At 37.1% G+C, this 16,532-nt stretch overlaps 1 protein-coding gene across 3 annotated transcripts in view; it reads left to right on the top strand.

Annotated features, from left to right (window-relative positions):
• The window catches only part of NSMAF (neutral sphingomyelinase activation associated factor), a 63,415-nt gene that overhangs the window by 18,573 nt on the left and 28,310 nt on the right, over nt 1-16,532 (top strand). For 2 of the 3 annotated variants that reach the window (XM_081070651.1, XM_081070652.1), the window contains exons 3-9: nt 2,482-2,560; nt 2,654-2,721; nt 2,801-2,837; nt 5,274-5,324; nt 7,895-7,966; nt 8,273-8,320; nt 8,424-8,476. In XM_081070651.1, the coding sequence (XP_080926777.1) occupies nt 2,482-2,560; nt 2,654-2,721; nt 2,801-2,837; nt 5,274-5,324; nt 7,895-7,966; nt 8,273-8,320; nt 8,424-8,476 (408 nt within the window). Of the gene's footprint in view, nt 1-2,481; nt 2,561-2,653; nt 2,722-2,800; nt 2,838-5,273; nt 5,325-7,894; nt 7,967-8,272; nt 8,321-8,423; nt 8,477-16,532 lie in introns of those variants that run through there. The other variant, XM_081070653.1, reaches the window with a different exon arrangement.

The following is a 16,532-nucleotide window of genomic DNA, read 5'->3' as shown; positions in this document are numbered from 1 at the left end:
GACACAAGGGCCCACTTGAAGAGTTGGGCAAAAATGGGACAAATTGAGCATCATAAAAAATAATAACTGTCATGGACTTAAAGTATCAGAATTGTTAGAATCCATGAGTTCATAATGAGATACACACACACACACACACACACACACACACACACAGACCAGTTACCTTGGAAAGATACTACTAGACCAACTCATTTTTTGAAACTTGAAACATAAATGTAAAGAATCAAGCAACTTTCCTTGTGCTAATTGTACTTCAGGGTAAACAAATCATAGATAAGTAAAGTTGTTCTTGGTTAAGGAATTCTAGATAACAAACACAGAAGGAATGATAGAAATTTCAATCCCTAATGAATAATAGAGCTACATCCATTATGTAGATGCAAACTACAGCCCATGGGTCCAATCTAGCCTACCATTTGTTTTGTAAGTAAAGTTTTATTGGGACACAGCCACACACATTTGTTTATACCGTGTTTCCCTGAAAATAAAACTTAGCCGGACATTCAGCTCTAATACGTCTTTTGGAGCAAAAATTAATGGAAGACCCAGTCTTATTTTACTATAATATAAGACCAGGTATAATAGTATAATGTAATGTAATGTAATGTAATATAATATAATATGAAATATAATACCGGGTCTTATATTAATTTTTTCTCCAAAAGACGCATTAGAGCTGATTGTCCGTCTAGGTCTTATTTTCAGGGAAAAGGGGTATATTGTGTGTGATTGCTTTCCTGCTACAACAGCAGAGTTGAATAGTTGTGACAGAGACCACATGGCTTGCAAAGTGGAAATATTTACTGTCTGCTCTTCATAGACAAAATTTGCCAACCCCTGATCTAGATAGAATCTTCAATCTTCAATGACTGCTAAAACCAGCAGGTGAAAAGCTGCTGAGAAATTTTGTAATGGATATATCAGGACTGGCATCACTTGAACTCACCTGAGCCTTCTGATAGGAAGTACGTGTGCGCTGCCTCTGAAGCATTATTGTCAGAAAATCAAACCAGAATCTGGTCAAGGCTTTTAATCATACCAGTTATTTAAAGGAAATGGGATAGAAGAAAACCACAAAGGTGCATTCAGCAACATTTATAATGTGGGAAAATGAAAATTGTTTAAGAGATATAAGAGTCATATCAACTAAATGTAATATGGACTTTGGGTTTTGGTTTGAACAAACAAACTATAAAAACACATTTATGGAATAGAAAAAAATGAATACTGACTATATACTTGATGACATTAAGGAATTATTCATTTTTTAGGTGTGATAATGATTGTTCATTTATTAAATAAGTTAGTCTTTAGAGATTCATACTGAAGTATTTATGGATGAAATGTATGATGTCTAGAATTTTCTTTATAATCCAGAATTCGGGTCAGGGGGGTTATATACGAATGACCACATATTAACAATTGCAGAAGCCAGGTAATTGATGCTTGGCTGTTTTCCATTCTATTTGCATGTTTAGAAAAGTCCAGAAAAGTACTTTTCTGACATTATTATTAGGGAATTTAGGGTGTTAGCAAAGTAATGCAGTTAACAGCGTGGAAAACATGATATAAAATCAACAATTTAAAAAGTCCTGTGAGGAAGAAGAATTGCAAACTAAATCATAACCCTCACATAATGAGCCTTCTCATCCATTCAGAACATATATGTTGAGCATTGAAGGTAGAAAGCTGAAGTCAAAGCAAAAGAATAGGGAGTGTTACTCTGGAGATTTTGGGAGCGAGGGGAGTGAAAGGTCTTAGACTGTAAGACTGTATTTCTCAGTGTGACTTTTTTAGATACTGTATGTTTCCAAACATTAGATTATTTAAACTATATAGAGATGTAGATATAAATCCAAGAAGTGAAATTAAAACCCCTGAATCTAACATTTGAATTGAAAGTCTTTAAAAATGCTTATTATTATGGGCAGATGTTTTTCCCCCTGAATTCCCATGTACCCCCAAATTACCATTAAAAGCATTATAGGTGCTAAATTCAAACTTTTGTTATTTTTTTATTACTATAAATAAGAAAAAAAATCCCTTACATAGTCAATTTTAGATAGTTAGTACATATTACCTTTGGAATAGTTCATTCAGATATGGGGAATTAGAAGTCAAAAGGATTTACTGGAGATAGGGTAGATAGAATCAGTGTTTCTTAAGGATCACTTTTCCAATCCTTAGTTTCCCTTTCAGAGTAGTTATGCATACCAAATGAGGTAATACAAATAAAATTCATGGGACAGTGCTCAACAAATGAAACATACTACAATATGTGCGGATTTTGTTAATCCCTAGGAGATGAGGAAAATTATTTTGCTATATTTCCCAACCTTTCATACCCTTCTGTTTAATTTTGTTGTTGATCTTTTATTAGTTGATGCTGTAGTCATCTACTTTCTAGTTAAAATGTATTATGATTCTTTTGTGACTTTTATGTTCATTAATAGTAATCATTTGTACTTTGATTCCTAGGAAAATCAGAGGCTCCTTAAAAATTTGTTCAAAATCAGTTATTTTTGAACCAGATGCAATATCCCAGCCCATCATTAAGGTAAATACGTTTTAAAAATAGAGACATTCCTATTTTTTGTGTATATTTTACCTTTGCTGATTCATATGATATTTTTCTCTCAATTTTATTCAGATTCCTTTGAGAGATTGTATAAAAATAGGAAAACATGGAGAAAATGGAGCCCATAGACACTTTGCAAAGTATGTCATTGTCACTAACTGTTTAATTTTACTTCTACCAAAAAATTATATATATTTAATGACTTTTCTCTGCTTTTAGTGCAAAATCCGGGGGGATTTCACTCATTTTCAGTCAGGTAAGAAGCACATAGTAAATATATTTTCTTAATGTGAATGAACGTGTGTGTATAATAATAGTTTTAATTAATGCATTCAATACATATTATATTCGAGCTTTGAGAGATATAGGGAAGAACAAAATGTCTGAAGGCCCTTTCCCCATGGACCTTACTTTTCAATGGGGGCAACAGACAAGAAGGAAATATCTTCTCCACTGTCAGGCAGTAATAAATATCATGAAGAAAATGAAAACAGAACAAAACGATAGAAAATAAGGAATGTGTGTGCTACTTTCGATAGAATGGTCAGGGATGCGTCGCTGAGAAGATGCCACTTGGAAGTGTACACTTCCAAGGTGTGAGGGCATGAGCCATGTGCTTACCATAGCAGTGGTGTTCCAGGTGGGTGCAGAGAGGCAGGGGAGAGGCCCTGAGACATGCGTGTCCTCAGCAGGTGGAAGGCACAGTGAGGGGGAGTGCGCCTGGGGCCTGCGATTAGGACAGTGCTGGGAAGGGACGTGAAAGCAGTGGCAGAAACCATGTCGAGGAGGGCCTGTGGGCCACTAAGGAGCTAGAACGAAACACAAAAGAGAAAAAACCACTGGAGAGCTGAAAGAGAAAGAGCACAATCTGATTTATATGTGTTTGTAAACCTCTTTGCAGTCTGGGTAGAGAATATGCTATAAGGCGGCAAGAGTGGAAGCAAGGCGACGCTTTAGGGGTCCTCAGAACCCTGGTGTTTTGGACCCGGATGACAGCAATGGAAGGGTGAGAGGTGGTCAGTGTCCGGATTCATTCTGAAGAAAACCTAACAAATGTGCTGATGAATTAGTTGCAAAGCATAAAGGAAAACAGTCAAGAATGACTCCAGCGAGGTGGATAGTAGTGCCCTTTATTGCGATAAAGAAGCAGGCTTTGTTTAAAATGTGACCTCCGAGAGGAGAGGCCAGGCAGGCACTGAGAAGCATTCGTCTGGGCCACAGAGAAGAGGCTGAAGCTAGAAAGATAAACTGGGAGTCTGCAGCTTCCAGATACATTTTTAAGACCTGGAGTTGGATGGGTTTCCCAGAAACTAAGCGTGCAGAGTGGCTAAGGACTAGGCCTGTAGCTCTCTGTAACGCCAGAGGGTGGAAAGAGAGCAGTGTGTGAAGGAAGACAGAGGAGCTAGTGAGGTTGGGGAGATCCAGGAGCACGTGGCTGGGGAGCCAAGTGGAAAACTGCTTCAGGAGAGCTGTCAGCTCTGTCACCTGCTCTAACAAATAGTCAGGGAAGTCCTGAGAATGGACTCCTGAATTTGGTGGCACGGAGGTCTTGTGCATCTTCTATGACCTTCTCAGGAGTGGCTTCAATAATGTAATACAGATGAAAGCCTGTCCTAGGCCCAACAGAAAGTCACATCAGCTCTCGCAAAGAGTTTTGCCACAAAAACACAGAGAAATGGCAAAAGGAGGATGTCAGACCATGGAGAGTTTTTGTCTGTGGTTTATTGCAAATGGACAAGAGTGCAGCATATACTCATCGGAGCAAAGTTTTTGAATAGCTGACGACGGGTAGGGGAAGGACCCCATTCTGTACCCTAGCAGAGTGACTGGTCTTCCAGAGCCCAAGCATACCCTCCATTATAACAGGAGAGAAGGCAGGGAAAAAGGTACAGGTGTGAGCAGCCTGTTGGCTCTGGCGGACGGTGTTGCTTGTTTGACATAGTTACTAATATACAACGTAAAGACAGGTGGTCTGGTGCATGTGGAAACACTGAGTGCCCAGATCACCTCTAGGGAAGAGAAATTTCTTTATGTTAGTGAATGTATTTCATGCCATAGTGATTTGTTTTACCCATATCTTAGAAAAGTGGCACTTAGATTAGCTTCCGTCACCTGTCTACTTGGTTACTTGGTACAAATGATGACATTCATAAAACATCTTACTGTATTTCCCGAAAATAAGACCTAGCCGGACAATCAGCTCTAATGCGTCTTTTGGAGGAAAAATTTATATAAGACCCGGTCTTATTTTAATATAATATAAGACTGGGTCTCATATAATATTATTAATATAAGACCAGTTATAGTGTAATAATAGAATAGAATAGAATAGAATAGAATGTAATATAATACCGGGTCTTATGTAATATAAGGCCAGGTCTTATATTAATTTTTGCTCCAAAAGACGTATTAGAGCTGATTGTCTGGCTAGGTCTTATTTTCGGGAAACACGGTAGGTATTTTGTTTAGCCAGTAATGGTTGCTACTTTGTTACCTTGATGAATCTCTTTTTAATATAATATTTGTTATTTCAACATCAAAACCTTAAAGCCATACTAATATTAATGCAAGTGTTTTTGGAAATAGAGATTATATAACTGATTTAAATTCAATTCATAATTTCCTAATTTATAGTTACTCATTACTATGAAAATTTTAAATTATTTTACAAGTATTGATTTGTCTTTCTTAGGTATATTTCATTAAAGAACACAACATTGTAGCACCATATAAAATAGAAAGGGTAAGTATTTCATTTATTCTCAGCAATTAATATAGTGATTTTCAGAGTAAGACTTTGTGACTCTATTAACATCTTTAATCAAATATATTAATAATAGGTATTTAAAAGCTTGTTACCTAGCAGTTATAACAAAATTACCAAGGGAGCCACACACTTTAAGCCCGAGAGATTTCAATTCACTTTTTGATTTAAAAAAAATGTGTTTAATAGGGAAATAAGGCCTAAATTACTAGACTAAAATTTTAAATCAGAATATGCATCATTTATAGATTATTTACTGGATATTATTGAGAATTTACTTTTAAAAATGTGAAATATTTATAGGTTATAAAATATTCTTATTTAAGCGCTCAATAATAATTTATAAATTCTCTTAATTGGGTAGAAGCTATGACTAGATTTGAATACAATATCTGGTTATCCAGGACTTGTCAAGTAAACATAGACCACATTTAACCATTCTGCGTTTTATTTAATTCTTTATGCATCAGCTTAATGCATAGTGAAGGGATAACTCCTACCAAAAGAGAGTTTTTGCAGGACCTAGAGACAGGGCCAGTACTCCTTATAACGACACCTCTGTGAGTAGGAAAAGTCACCCTTTCTGGGCAAACACAGTCCCATAGCTGAATCTCAGTTCGAGCTGCAGGCCAGCATGCAGTTTCTCACCCAGCACCTTAGGGATACACAGACTACATGCAGGGGCCTGTGGGTTTTATGTCCAACAAACATTTGCACGTGCCGGTTAGTCAGAAACTATAAATACTGATATTTCATGACTCTCGGGTGGTGCTGTTGGCATTTTGGGAAGGGTAGTTCATTGTGTGCTGTTTTCCCTCATATTACAGCCTGCTCCCACCCACTGTATACCCCTGTTACACTGTTCCCCTTTTTGTTGTGTAGCACCTCCTCACATTGACGAAAGGCCCATGGGTTTAGTGGGACAGCCCCCCACACACACACACCAAGTCGAGAACCTCTGCCTGGGGTTCTCTCCCTCTAAAGGCTCTCCCAATAACCACCTGAAGTGCAAAGCTGCACTTGGTCCATTGAAAAATGTTGTAAAAGGAAATGACTGAGGTGGTCTGAAGCAAAGAAAGCTCTTTTGTTCCAATGTGAATTAGAAAACCAAAGGACTCTCAGATTTTAAATAAAGGGGGAATAGTGACATCAATGATGACAGTAAGAGATGGCAGATTAGGGATCCCCAGACCCTCATTCATCTCACGGAGACACTGATTCAACAATACATGGACCAATGCCCTGTGTGAGAAATTCAGAAACAAGAGCCCGTGCACCACAGATTACCATAAAATCAGCCTCGTTGAAGCTGGTAGGAAAATTCGTAGCATTCTTTTACCGTAATCGCCCCTCAGCCTAGTGCCACGTGACTGGGAGGATACTCCCAGCTTGCAGCTTCTCCCTGGGCAGGGAAAGACAAGACTGCACCATATGACTTTTGGGGTGGCTTCCTGAGGCACTGGCTTCTGTCTTGCCTGTCTTGGAGTACTGACAGGACCCGGCATAGTCTGGATGCCAGGCGGCCACTGAAAACAAGAAGGAGCTGGGCGTCATGCTGCTGGTCTGAGGTCCTGTGCTATAGCAGACGGAGGCCAATACAGCTCAGCAGAGAAGAGTGGGACATGTGACCCATAAAATTAACCATCACAATATATATGCACCCAGCCTCAGAGCACCTTAGTATATGAAGCAAATACCAACAGAATTGGAGGGAGAAATTGACAGCAACACAATAAGGTAGACTTCATGCCCCTCTTCCTTCCTCCCTCCCACCCTCCCTCTATCTCTCCCTCCCTTCTTTCCTCTCTTCCTTCTTTCCTCCCTTCCTTCCTTCCTTCTTTTTTTTTGATGGTACTATCATTATTCCCCATGTCTCACTTTCAAGAATGGATAGAACATCCAGACAGAAGATTAATTAGGAAACAGAGTATTTAAACAACACTACAGACCAAGCGAACCTACCAGTCACATAGAGAACGTTGTACCCAAAGCAGCAGAATACACATTCTTCTTAAGTACACATGGAGCATGCTCCAGGATAGATCACATGTTAGGGCACAAAACAAGGCTTGCTTAACAGATAGCAGAGGACAGATTCACAAGTATGTGGAAATTAAACAACACTCTTGAACATCCAATGGGCCAGAAAAGAAATCTAAAGGGAAATTTAAAAATATCTCAAGAAAAACAAAACACAACATACCAAAACTTATAGGATGCAGCAAAAGTAGTACTAAGAGGGAAGTGATAAATGCCTATGTTAAAAAAGAAGAAAAATCTCAAATTTTAAAACCTAAGTATACACCTCAAGGAACTAGAAAAAGAACAGCAAACTAAGCCCAAAGTTAGCAGAAGGTGGGGCATAATAAATCTGGCTTAAATCCCTTAGACGCTGATCCCCTGAGGCTCTCATTCCAGGGTGGGGTGAGGGAGGACACACCAGGCAGAGGCCCGCGGAATGCAGCTAGGGATTGGCAAATGCTCTGTAAGTAACGTGTTTTAACATAATTCTCTCTCTCTCTCTCTCTCTCTCTCTCTCTCTCTCTCAGGGCAAAATGGAATATGTCTTTGAATTGGATGTTTCAGGGAAAGTGGAAGATGTTGTGGAGACGTTGCTTCAGGTAAGCTAGTGCCTCACTCAGGCATTTACTGGGCAGAGAATCCAAAGCAAACTTAGGCAGAAACTTTTCTTTAATTTTCATATTTATACATCTTACTGAAATCATAATGTCTTATAAATATGAAACAGATGTTACTTGATTATGTTGAATTTGAAGACTATATATTAGGAAGAAGCAGTAGATATATCAGAAGCGATCTTAACTGTTACTAAGTAACAGGATGATTGCTGTTTTTCATTGTTTCTAAGGAAATACTTCATATCATCTGAGAGAAATATAAATTCATGTATATTTATAATATTGTAGCTTCACAGAGCATCCTGCCTTGACAAACTAGGGGACCAAACTGCTATGGTAAGAGTTTCTAAAAATCTGTCTTTATTATGAATTAAATTGTATTGATATTTTACTTATAAATACTTATATCCATACTTTTTAAATGGTTCTGTTTTGATAGATAACAGCTATTTTGCAGTCACGTTTGGCTAGAACATCATTTGACAAAAACAGGTATGTTTTTAATGGTTTTGTTATTTGGTTTCCTGATTATAAGGGCAGTGGACATCATCTGTTTGCCTCGTTCAGCATGTCCAAAACTTATGCTATCCTCCTCCTCACACCAAACTTGCTTGTCTTAGGGAATGACCCCACCTCAGTGCAGGGGCAACGTCAAAGGCTTCCTCAACTTCTCCATCCTGACCTCTGTCAGTCAGAAAAGCCTGTTGACTAATGTTCCCTAAGAGCTCGTCTGTCAGCTTCTCTCTTTTTCACACTCTTTGCCTCATTCGTTCGGGCCACCATCACCTCCTACTCAGAACACTGACAGATTTTTGCTGTCTCCCTGATGCCAGTCTTTCCTTCTCTAGTCTCTTTTCCCCACTGCACCTAGTGTACTTTTAAAATATGTTCTTTCTACAGAACTTACTTAATTGTATCACTTGTCTGTTAAATGCTCCAAGACTTCCCATTGCCTTCAGGGTAAAAGTCTTAGGTGGCACACAATCGGCTTCTGTTGTAGCCCTGGTTCACTACTGTAGTCGCCCATTGCCCTTGAGTTCTGTGCTCCAGCTCTCTGTAGTATATGCAGTTCCCGAGTGTGCCATGTGGTCTCTGGTCTCTGAGCCTTTACATGTCCCGTCTGCTAAGGATACTCAGCCTCCTTCCTCTTCTGTACCTGACTAATTCTTCCTTCTTCTGATTTCAGCTTAACTGTCAGTTCTGGAAAGTCTTTCCTGACCCTTCAAGCTGTGATAGGTACCTTCCTCGTGTCCTATACGGACCAAGAGACTATATTCTTACTGATCTCGTGTTTTCTTTCATTGATTTTCTTGGCTTTCTAAGTATACACTGCATTTTCTTCAAATAATTATACTTTAATGTTAACCTGTTCTCATGATGTACGTGTGTTATCCTTTTCATGTATTACTGGAATTGCTTTGCTAATGTTTTGTAAATGATTTTTACATCTATGTTCATGACAGACAGATATTGCTCTAAATCTTTCTGTATTTGTCAAGTTTTGCTATTGCCAGGGGTTTGCCAATTTTATTAACCTTTTCAAAGAACGAACTTTTGACTTTATTAATATTTCTCTATTTTTCTAGTTTCTATAAAATTGATTTCCACTGTTATGATTTCCTTCCTTCAACTTACTTTGGATTTAACTTGTTCTTTTTCTAGCTTCTTATGAAGAAAGTTTAGATCACCTATTTTAGGCCTTTTTTGTAGTGTAAATAGTAAGCCTAAATTTACATCTAAGCACTGCTTCAGCTGCATCCCACAAATTTTGGTGTTATGTTTTCATTATCATTCATGTAATAATATTTTGTGATTTCCTTTGTCATTTCTTCTTTAACCCATGAGCTATTTAGAAATATGTTTTTAACTTCCACAGATTTGAGGAATTTATTTTATTATTTATTTATAATGTAATATTACCTTGGTTCAGAGAATATATTTTATATGATTTCAATCTTTAGATATTTTTTAAGATTTTTTTTTTATGGCCTAACATATGGTCTATCTTGGTGAGTGTTTCATATGCCTTTGAAAGGAATGTGTGCTCTACAGTTGTTGAATATGATGTTCTATAAGTGGTCCAGTTGGTTGAAGATTGTTCAGGTCATCTATACTTTATTGATTTTTTTGTTGACTTGTTCTATCAGTTACTGAGAGAAGAGTGTTAAAATTGCCAATAACGATTGTATAATTATTTTTTCCCTATTTCTGTCAATTTATGCCTCATGTATTGTAAAGCTATGTTATAAGCTAAACATACATTTAGATATGTAATGTCTTCTTAATGAATTGATCCCTTCATCATTATGAAATGTCCCTCCTTACCTTTAATATTCTTCGTCTTGAAGTCTATTTTGTCTTCTCTTAATGAAATCAAACTAGTTTTCTTATGTGTTGTGATTGTGTGGTTTTTTTACTCTTACCTGTCAGTGTCTTTCTTCTGTTTCCAAAAAACACACACACTTTATATAGTAGTTGAGTCCTGCTTTTTATATAGTCTGACAATCATTGGTTTTTAATAGCAATATTTAATTAATTTATAATTACATAACTATTGACATAGTTTTAAACCCACTATCTTAGTAGTTGTTCTTAGCATCTCATTTGTTTTTGTTTCTCTGACCCTCTTTTCTTGCCTTCTTTTGTGTAAATCTGGTATTTTTCAGTATTCCATTTTATCTACTCTATTGACTTTGCAGCTGTACCACTTTGTGTCATTTTTAGTGATCACTCTAGAGATTACAATATACACCTTGTACCATAGTGTACCTTCAGATTATATTGTGCTACTTGTGCTACTTAACGACAATACAAGAACCTTACACAGTTTCCATTTAGCTTTTCCTGCTCATTGTGATCTTGTGGTCTTTTATTAAATTTCTGCACATACCATAAAACCCATACACATACAGTGTTTTTATTTTTGCTTCAAAAAGTTGTTAGGTTTTCTTTTTTTTCCCCTTCTTCCGCCTCCCCCTCTCCCCTACTCTGGTTCAAGCTGTTGTTTCTCAGTCTGGTTGTGTAGGACACAGCTCCCTAGCCCATGCTGGTATTACGAGCCTTGCTCTCGCCCTGGCTGAGGCAGTCGGTCGCCAGTGGTAGGTTCTGCCACTCACAGCAGCTCACGGCAACTCTTGTCAGCTGCCGGCCACTCACGATGGCTGTGGGCCACTCATGCTGGCCACTGGCCTGCTCATGGCAGCACACAGCAGCCCGCAGCAGCCCATGGCAGCTCACCCAACCTCCAGCTGCTCACAGCAGCCCAGCTCCAGGGAGAGCTGTTGTTCACAATCTTAGCTGTAGAGGTCACAGCTCACTGGCTCATGTGGGAATCCAACAGGTGACCTTGGTGTTAGTAGCATGGCATTCCAACCACCTGAGCCACCGGGCTGGCCCAAGTTATTAGGTTTTTAAATAATTTAGATACATACATATGTGTGTATGTAAATTAAAAATACTAAAAAACAATTGTTTTCTATTTACTCAGATATTTAAGTGACTTTCTGGTGACTTCTTTCCTTTCTGTGGACCTAGTGTTTCTTCTGATATCATTTCTCTTCACCCTAAAGAAGTTTCTGTAGCATTTCTTATAGTGCAGTTCCGTTGAAGTTGAATTCTCTTAGTTTTGTCTGTCTGAAAGTATCTTTATTTCACCTTCATTTTTGAAGGGTATTTTCTGTTGGCTATAGAATTCTAAATTGACAGGTTTTTCTTTCACTACTTTAAAAGATTTTTGTTCCATTGTATATTGGTGTTCATTGTTTCTTGAGAAAAGTCGTATCATTTGTATTGTTACCTACATGTAAGGTATAGTTTTCTTTGTGCTTCTCCTGGTTAAAGATTTCAGAGGTTCAAAGTGACATGAGTCTGTGATTTGATGTCTTTCATCAGTTTTAACCATTCTCTCCTTCTGTATTTCTTCTGCCCCATTTTCTGTCTCTTATCCTGTAACTTGAGTTGCTGTACTTATGTTGGTATTTTTATATATTCTCTCAGCTACTCTGTTCTATATAATTATTATCATTCTTTTTTCTCCTTTAGTTTTTACTTCAATGAGGACATTTTTTTATTGACCTGTTTTCAACTTTACTGGACTATTCCTTTACTGTTTCCAGTCTTGTTAAGCTTGTTTAATTAATTCTTCATTTCTGTTATCCACATTTTCACTTCTAGCATTTACTTATGAGTTTCTTTCATAGCTTCTATTTATCTGATGAAATTTCCCTTGTCTTCACATATGTTATTCATCTTCTAGATCTTTTAGTATATTTACTATAATTATCTTAAAGTCTCCCTGTGATGTATCCAACATTTGGGTCATCTTCTATTGAATCTTTTTTCTCATGAGCATGGGCCATATGTTCTTATTTCTTTGTGTTTCTTATAATTTTTATTGGATGCTAGATAGTTTGTTTTAAAAATAACTGTAGAGACTGAACTAAATAATATTTACCTCCAGAAGTGGTCAGACCCACTCCTTATTCTTCCAGGCTGCTTGTACTGCGGGTCTCTGTAAATGTAATTTGTAACGGAGCTGGGTTAAATCTTTGTTTCAGCTGTAAGTTCAATTCACCACTACCTACAATTCTTTTTTTTAAAATTTATTGGGGTGACAATTGTTAGTAAAATTGCATAGATTTCAGGTGTACAATTCTGTATTACATCATCAATAAATCCCATTGGGTATTCACCAGCCAGCGTCAGTTCTCCTTCCACCACCATATATTTGATCCCCCTTACCCTCATGTTCCACCCCCTTCCCCTCTTACCCTCTGGTAACCACTAAACTATTGTCTGTGTCTATGAGTTTTTGTTTCTCATTTGTTTGTCTTGTTCTTTTGTTGTTTTTGGTTTATATACCACATATCAGTGAAATCATATGGTTCTCAACTTTTTCTGTCTGACTTATTTCGCTTAGCATTATACTCTCAAGATCCATCCATGTTGTCACAAATGTTCCTATATCATCTTTTCTTACTGCTGACTATACCACAACTTTTTTATCCATTCATCTATCGAAGGACATTTTGGTTGTTTCCATGTCTTGGCCACCGTGAACAAAGCTGCAATGAACATTGGAGCACACGTATCTTTATGTATAAATGTTTTCAGATTTTTTGGGTAGATACCCAGGAGAGGGATTGCTGGGTCATATGGTAATTCTATTCGTAATTTTTTGAGGAACCTCCACACTGCCTTCCATAGCGGCTGCACCAGTCTGTATTCCCGCCAACAGTGTATGAGGGTTCCTTTTTCTCCACAGCTTCTCCAACACTTGTTACTGTTTGTCTTGTTGATGATAACCATTCTGCCTAGGGTGAGGTGATATCTCATTGTGGTTTTTATTTGCATTTCTCTGATGATTAGTGATGTTGAGTGTTTTTCATATGTCTATTTGCCATTTGTATGTCCTCTTTGGAGAAATGTCTCTTCAGGTCCTCTGCCCATTTTTCAATTGGGTTGTTTGTTTTTATGTTGTTGAGTTGCATGAGTTTCTTGTGTATTTTGGATATTAGCCCTTTATCGAAGGCACTGTTTGCAAAAATCTTCTCCCATTCAGTTGGTTGCCTCTTTATTTTGTCGATGGTTTCTTTTGCTGTGCAGAAGCTTTTAAGTTTCATATAGTCCCATTCATTTATTTTAGCTTTTACTTCCTTTGCCTTTGGAGTCAAATTCATAAAATGCTCTTTGCACCCAAGGTCCATAAGTTTAGTACCTACGTTTTCTTCTATGCAGTTCCTTATGTCAGGTCTTATGCTTAAGTCTTTGATCCACTTTGAATTAATTTTCGTACATGGTGACAGACAGTAGTCCAGTTTCATTCTTTTGCACGTGGCTATCCAGTTCTCCCAACACCATTTATTGAAGAGGCTGTCTTTTCTCCATTGTATGTTTTTTGCTTCTTTGTCAAAAATTATCTGTCCATATTTATGTGTTTTTATTTCTGGGTTCTCAATTCTATTCCATTGGTCTATGTGTCTGTTTTTCTGCCAATACCATGCTGTTTTGATTATTGTAGCCCTGTAGTACAAGCTAAAGTCAGGGACTGTGATACCTCCAGCATTGCTCTTTTTTTTTAAGATTGCTTTGGCTATTTGGGGTCTTTTGTGGTTCCAAACAAATCTGATGATTTTGTGTTCTATTTCTGTAAAAAATGCCATTGGGATTTTCATGGGGATTGCATTAAATCTGTATATTGCTTTGGGTAGTATGGCCATTTTAACTATGTTGATTCTTCCAATCCATGAGCACGGAATGTCTTTCCATTTCTTTGTATCTTCTTCAATTTCTTTTAAAAATGTCTTACAGTTTTCAGCGTATAGGTCTTTCACATCCTTGGTTAAGTTTATTCCTAGGTATTTTATTCTTTTTGCTGCAATTGCAAAGGAAATTATTTTTTTGCATTTCTTTTTCTAAGATTTCATTGTTAGTATATAAGAATGCAATGGACTTTTGTATGTTGATTTTTTTTGTAGCCAGCAACTTTACTGTATTCATTGATTGTTTCTAATAGCTTTTTGGTGTAGACTTTAGGGTTTTCTGTATATAGTATCATGTCATATGCAAAGAGTGATAATTTAACTTCTTCATTCCCAATTTGGATGCCTTTCATTTCTTTCTCTTGCCTGATTGCTCTGGCAAGGACTTTCAACACTGTGTTGACAAGCAGAGGTGATAGGGGACAGCCCTGTCGTGTTCCTGAACGTAGAGCAAAGGGCTTCAGTTTTTCACCATTAATTATGAGATTAGCTGAGGGTTTGTCATATATGGCCTTTATTATGTTAAGGTATTTTCCTTTTATACCTATTTTATTAAGTGTTTTAATCATAAATGGATGTTGTATCTTGTCAAATGCTTTTTCTGCATCAATTGATATAATCATATGATTTTTGTCCTTTATTTTGTTTATGTGATGTATCACATTGATGGATTTGTGGATGTTGAACCATCCTTGTGCCCTGGGGATGAACCCCACTTGGTCGTGATGAATAATCTTTTTAATGCATTGTTGTATTCGATTTGCTAGAATTTTGTTTAGGATTTTTGCATCTGTATTCGTAAGAGATATTGGTCTGTAGTTTTCTTTTTTTGTGTTGTCCTTACCAGGTTTTGGTATCAGGGTAATGTTGGCCTCATAAAATGAGTTAGGGAGTACTGTCTCTTCTTCAATATTTTTGGAAGAGTTTGAGCAGGATTGGTATTAGATCCTCTTTGAAGATTTGGTAGAATTCACTAGGGAAGCTATCTGTTCCCGGAGTTTTGCTTTTGGGAAGGTTTTAGATGACTGATTCAATTTCGTTACTGGTGATTGGTCTATTTAGATTTTCCAGTTCTTCATGGTTCAGCCTAGGAAGGCTATATGTTTCTAAGAACTTGTCCATTTCTTCTAGGTTATTGAATTTGGTAGCATATAGTCCTTCATAGTATTCTTGGATGATCCTTTGTACTTCTGTGGTGTCCATGAGAACTTCCCCGTTTTCATTTCTGATTTTGTTAATTAGTGTCTTCTGTCTTTTTATCTTAGTGAGTCTAGCCAAGGGTTTGTCAATTTTGTTAATCTTTTCAAAGAACCAGCTCTTTGTCACATTTATTTTTTCTATTGTCTTTTTGTTCTCTATTTCATTTAGTTCTGCTCTGATTTTTGTTATTTCCTTTCTTGTGCTGACCTTGGGTTTCATTCGTTCTTCTTTTTCTAGTTCTTTAAGGTGCAACATGAGGTTTTTTATTTGGGTATTTTCTTGTTTCTTGAGATAGGCCTGTAATGATATAAATTTCCCTCTTAAAACTGCTTTCGCGGCATCCCAAAAATTTTGGTAGGATGTATTTTCATTGTCATTTGTTTCTATGTATCTTTTGATCTCTCCTCTAAGTTTTTTTTTGACCCAGTCGTTCTTTAAAAGTATGTTGTTTAATCTCCATGTATTTGTGTTTCTTTTTGCTTTCTTTTCGCAGTTGATATCCAATTTCAAAGCCTTGTGATCAGAGAATATGCTTGGTATGATTTCAATCTTCTTAAATTTGCTGAGGCTGCTTTTATGTCCCAATATATGGTCTATCCTTGAGAATGTTCCATGTACACTCAAAAAGAATGTATAGTCTGATGTCCATTTCATTTAATGTGTCATTTAGGGCTGCAATTTCGTTATTTATTTTCTGTTTGGATGATCTATCCATAGCTGTCAATGATGTATTTAAGTCCCCTAGTATAATTGTGTTTTGGTCAATTTCTTCCTTTAGTTCTGTTAGTAGTTGCTTGGTATATTTCTGTGCTCCCTGATAGGGGGCATAAATATTGAGGACTGTTATGTCTTCTTCTTGTATAGTCCCCTTTACCATTATGAAATGTCCATCTTTGTCTCTTGTTATCTTTTTCACCCTGAAGTCTGTTTCGTCTGATATCATTATGGCTACACCTGATTTTCTCTGGGTACCATTTACTTGGAGTGTCAATTTCCACCCTTTCTCTTTGAGTCTATGCTTGTCCTTGTAGCTGAGATGTGTGTCTTGGAGACAGCATATGGTTCGGTTTAGTTTTTTTATCTAATCT

The sequence above is a fragment of the Rhinolophus hipposideros genome (genome assembly GCF_964194185.1).
Source record: "Rhinolophus hipposideros genome assembly, chromosome: 13".
NCBI classification, from domain to species: domain Eukaryota; kingdom Metazoa; phylum Chordata; class Mammalia; order Chiroptera; family Rhinolophidae; genus Rhinolophus; species Rhinolophus hipposideros.
The sequence above is the reverse complement of the archived record's forward strand: the minus strand, read 5'-3'. Positions and strand labels throughout refer to the sequence as shown.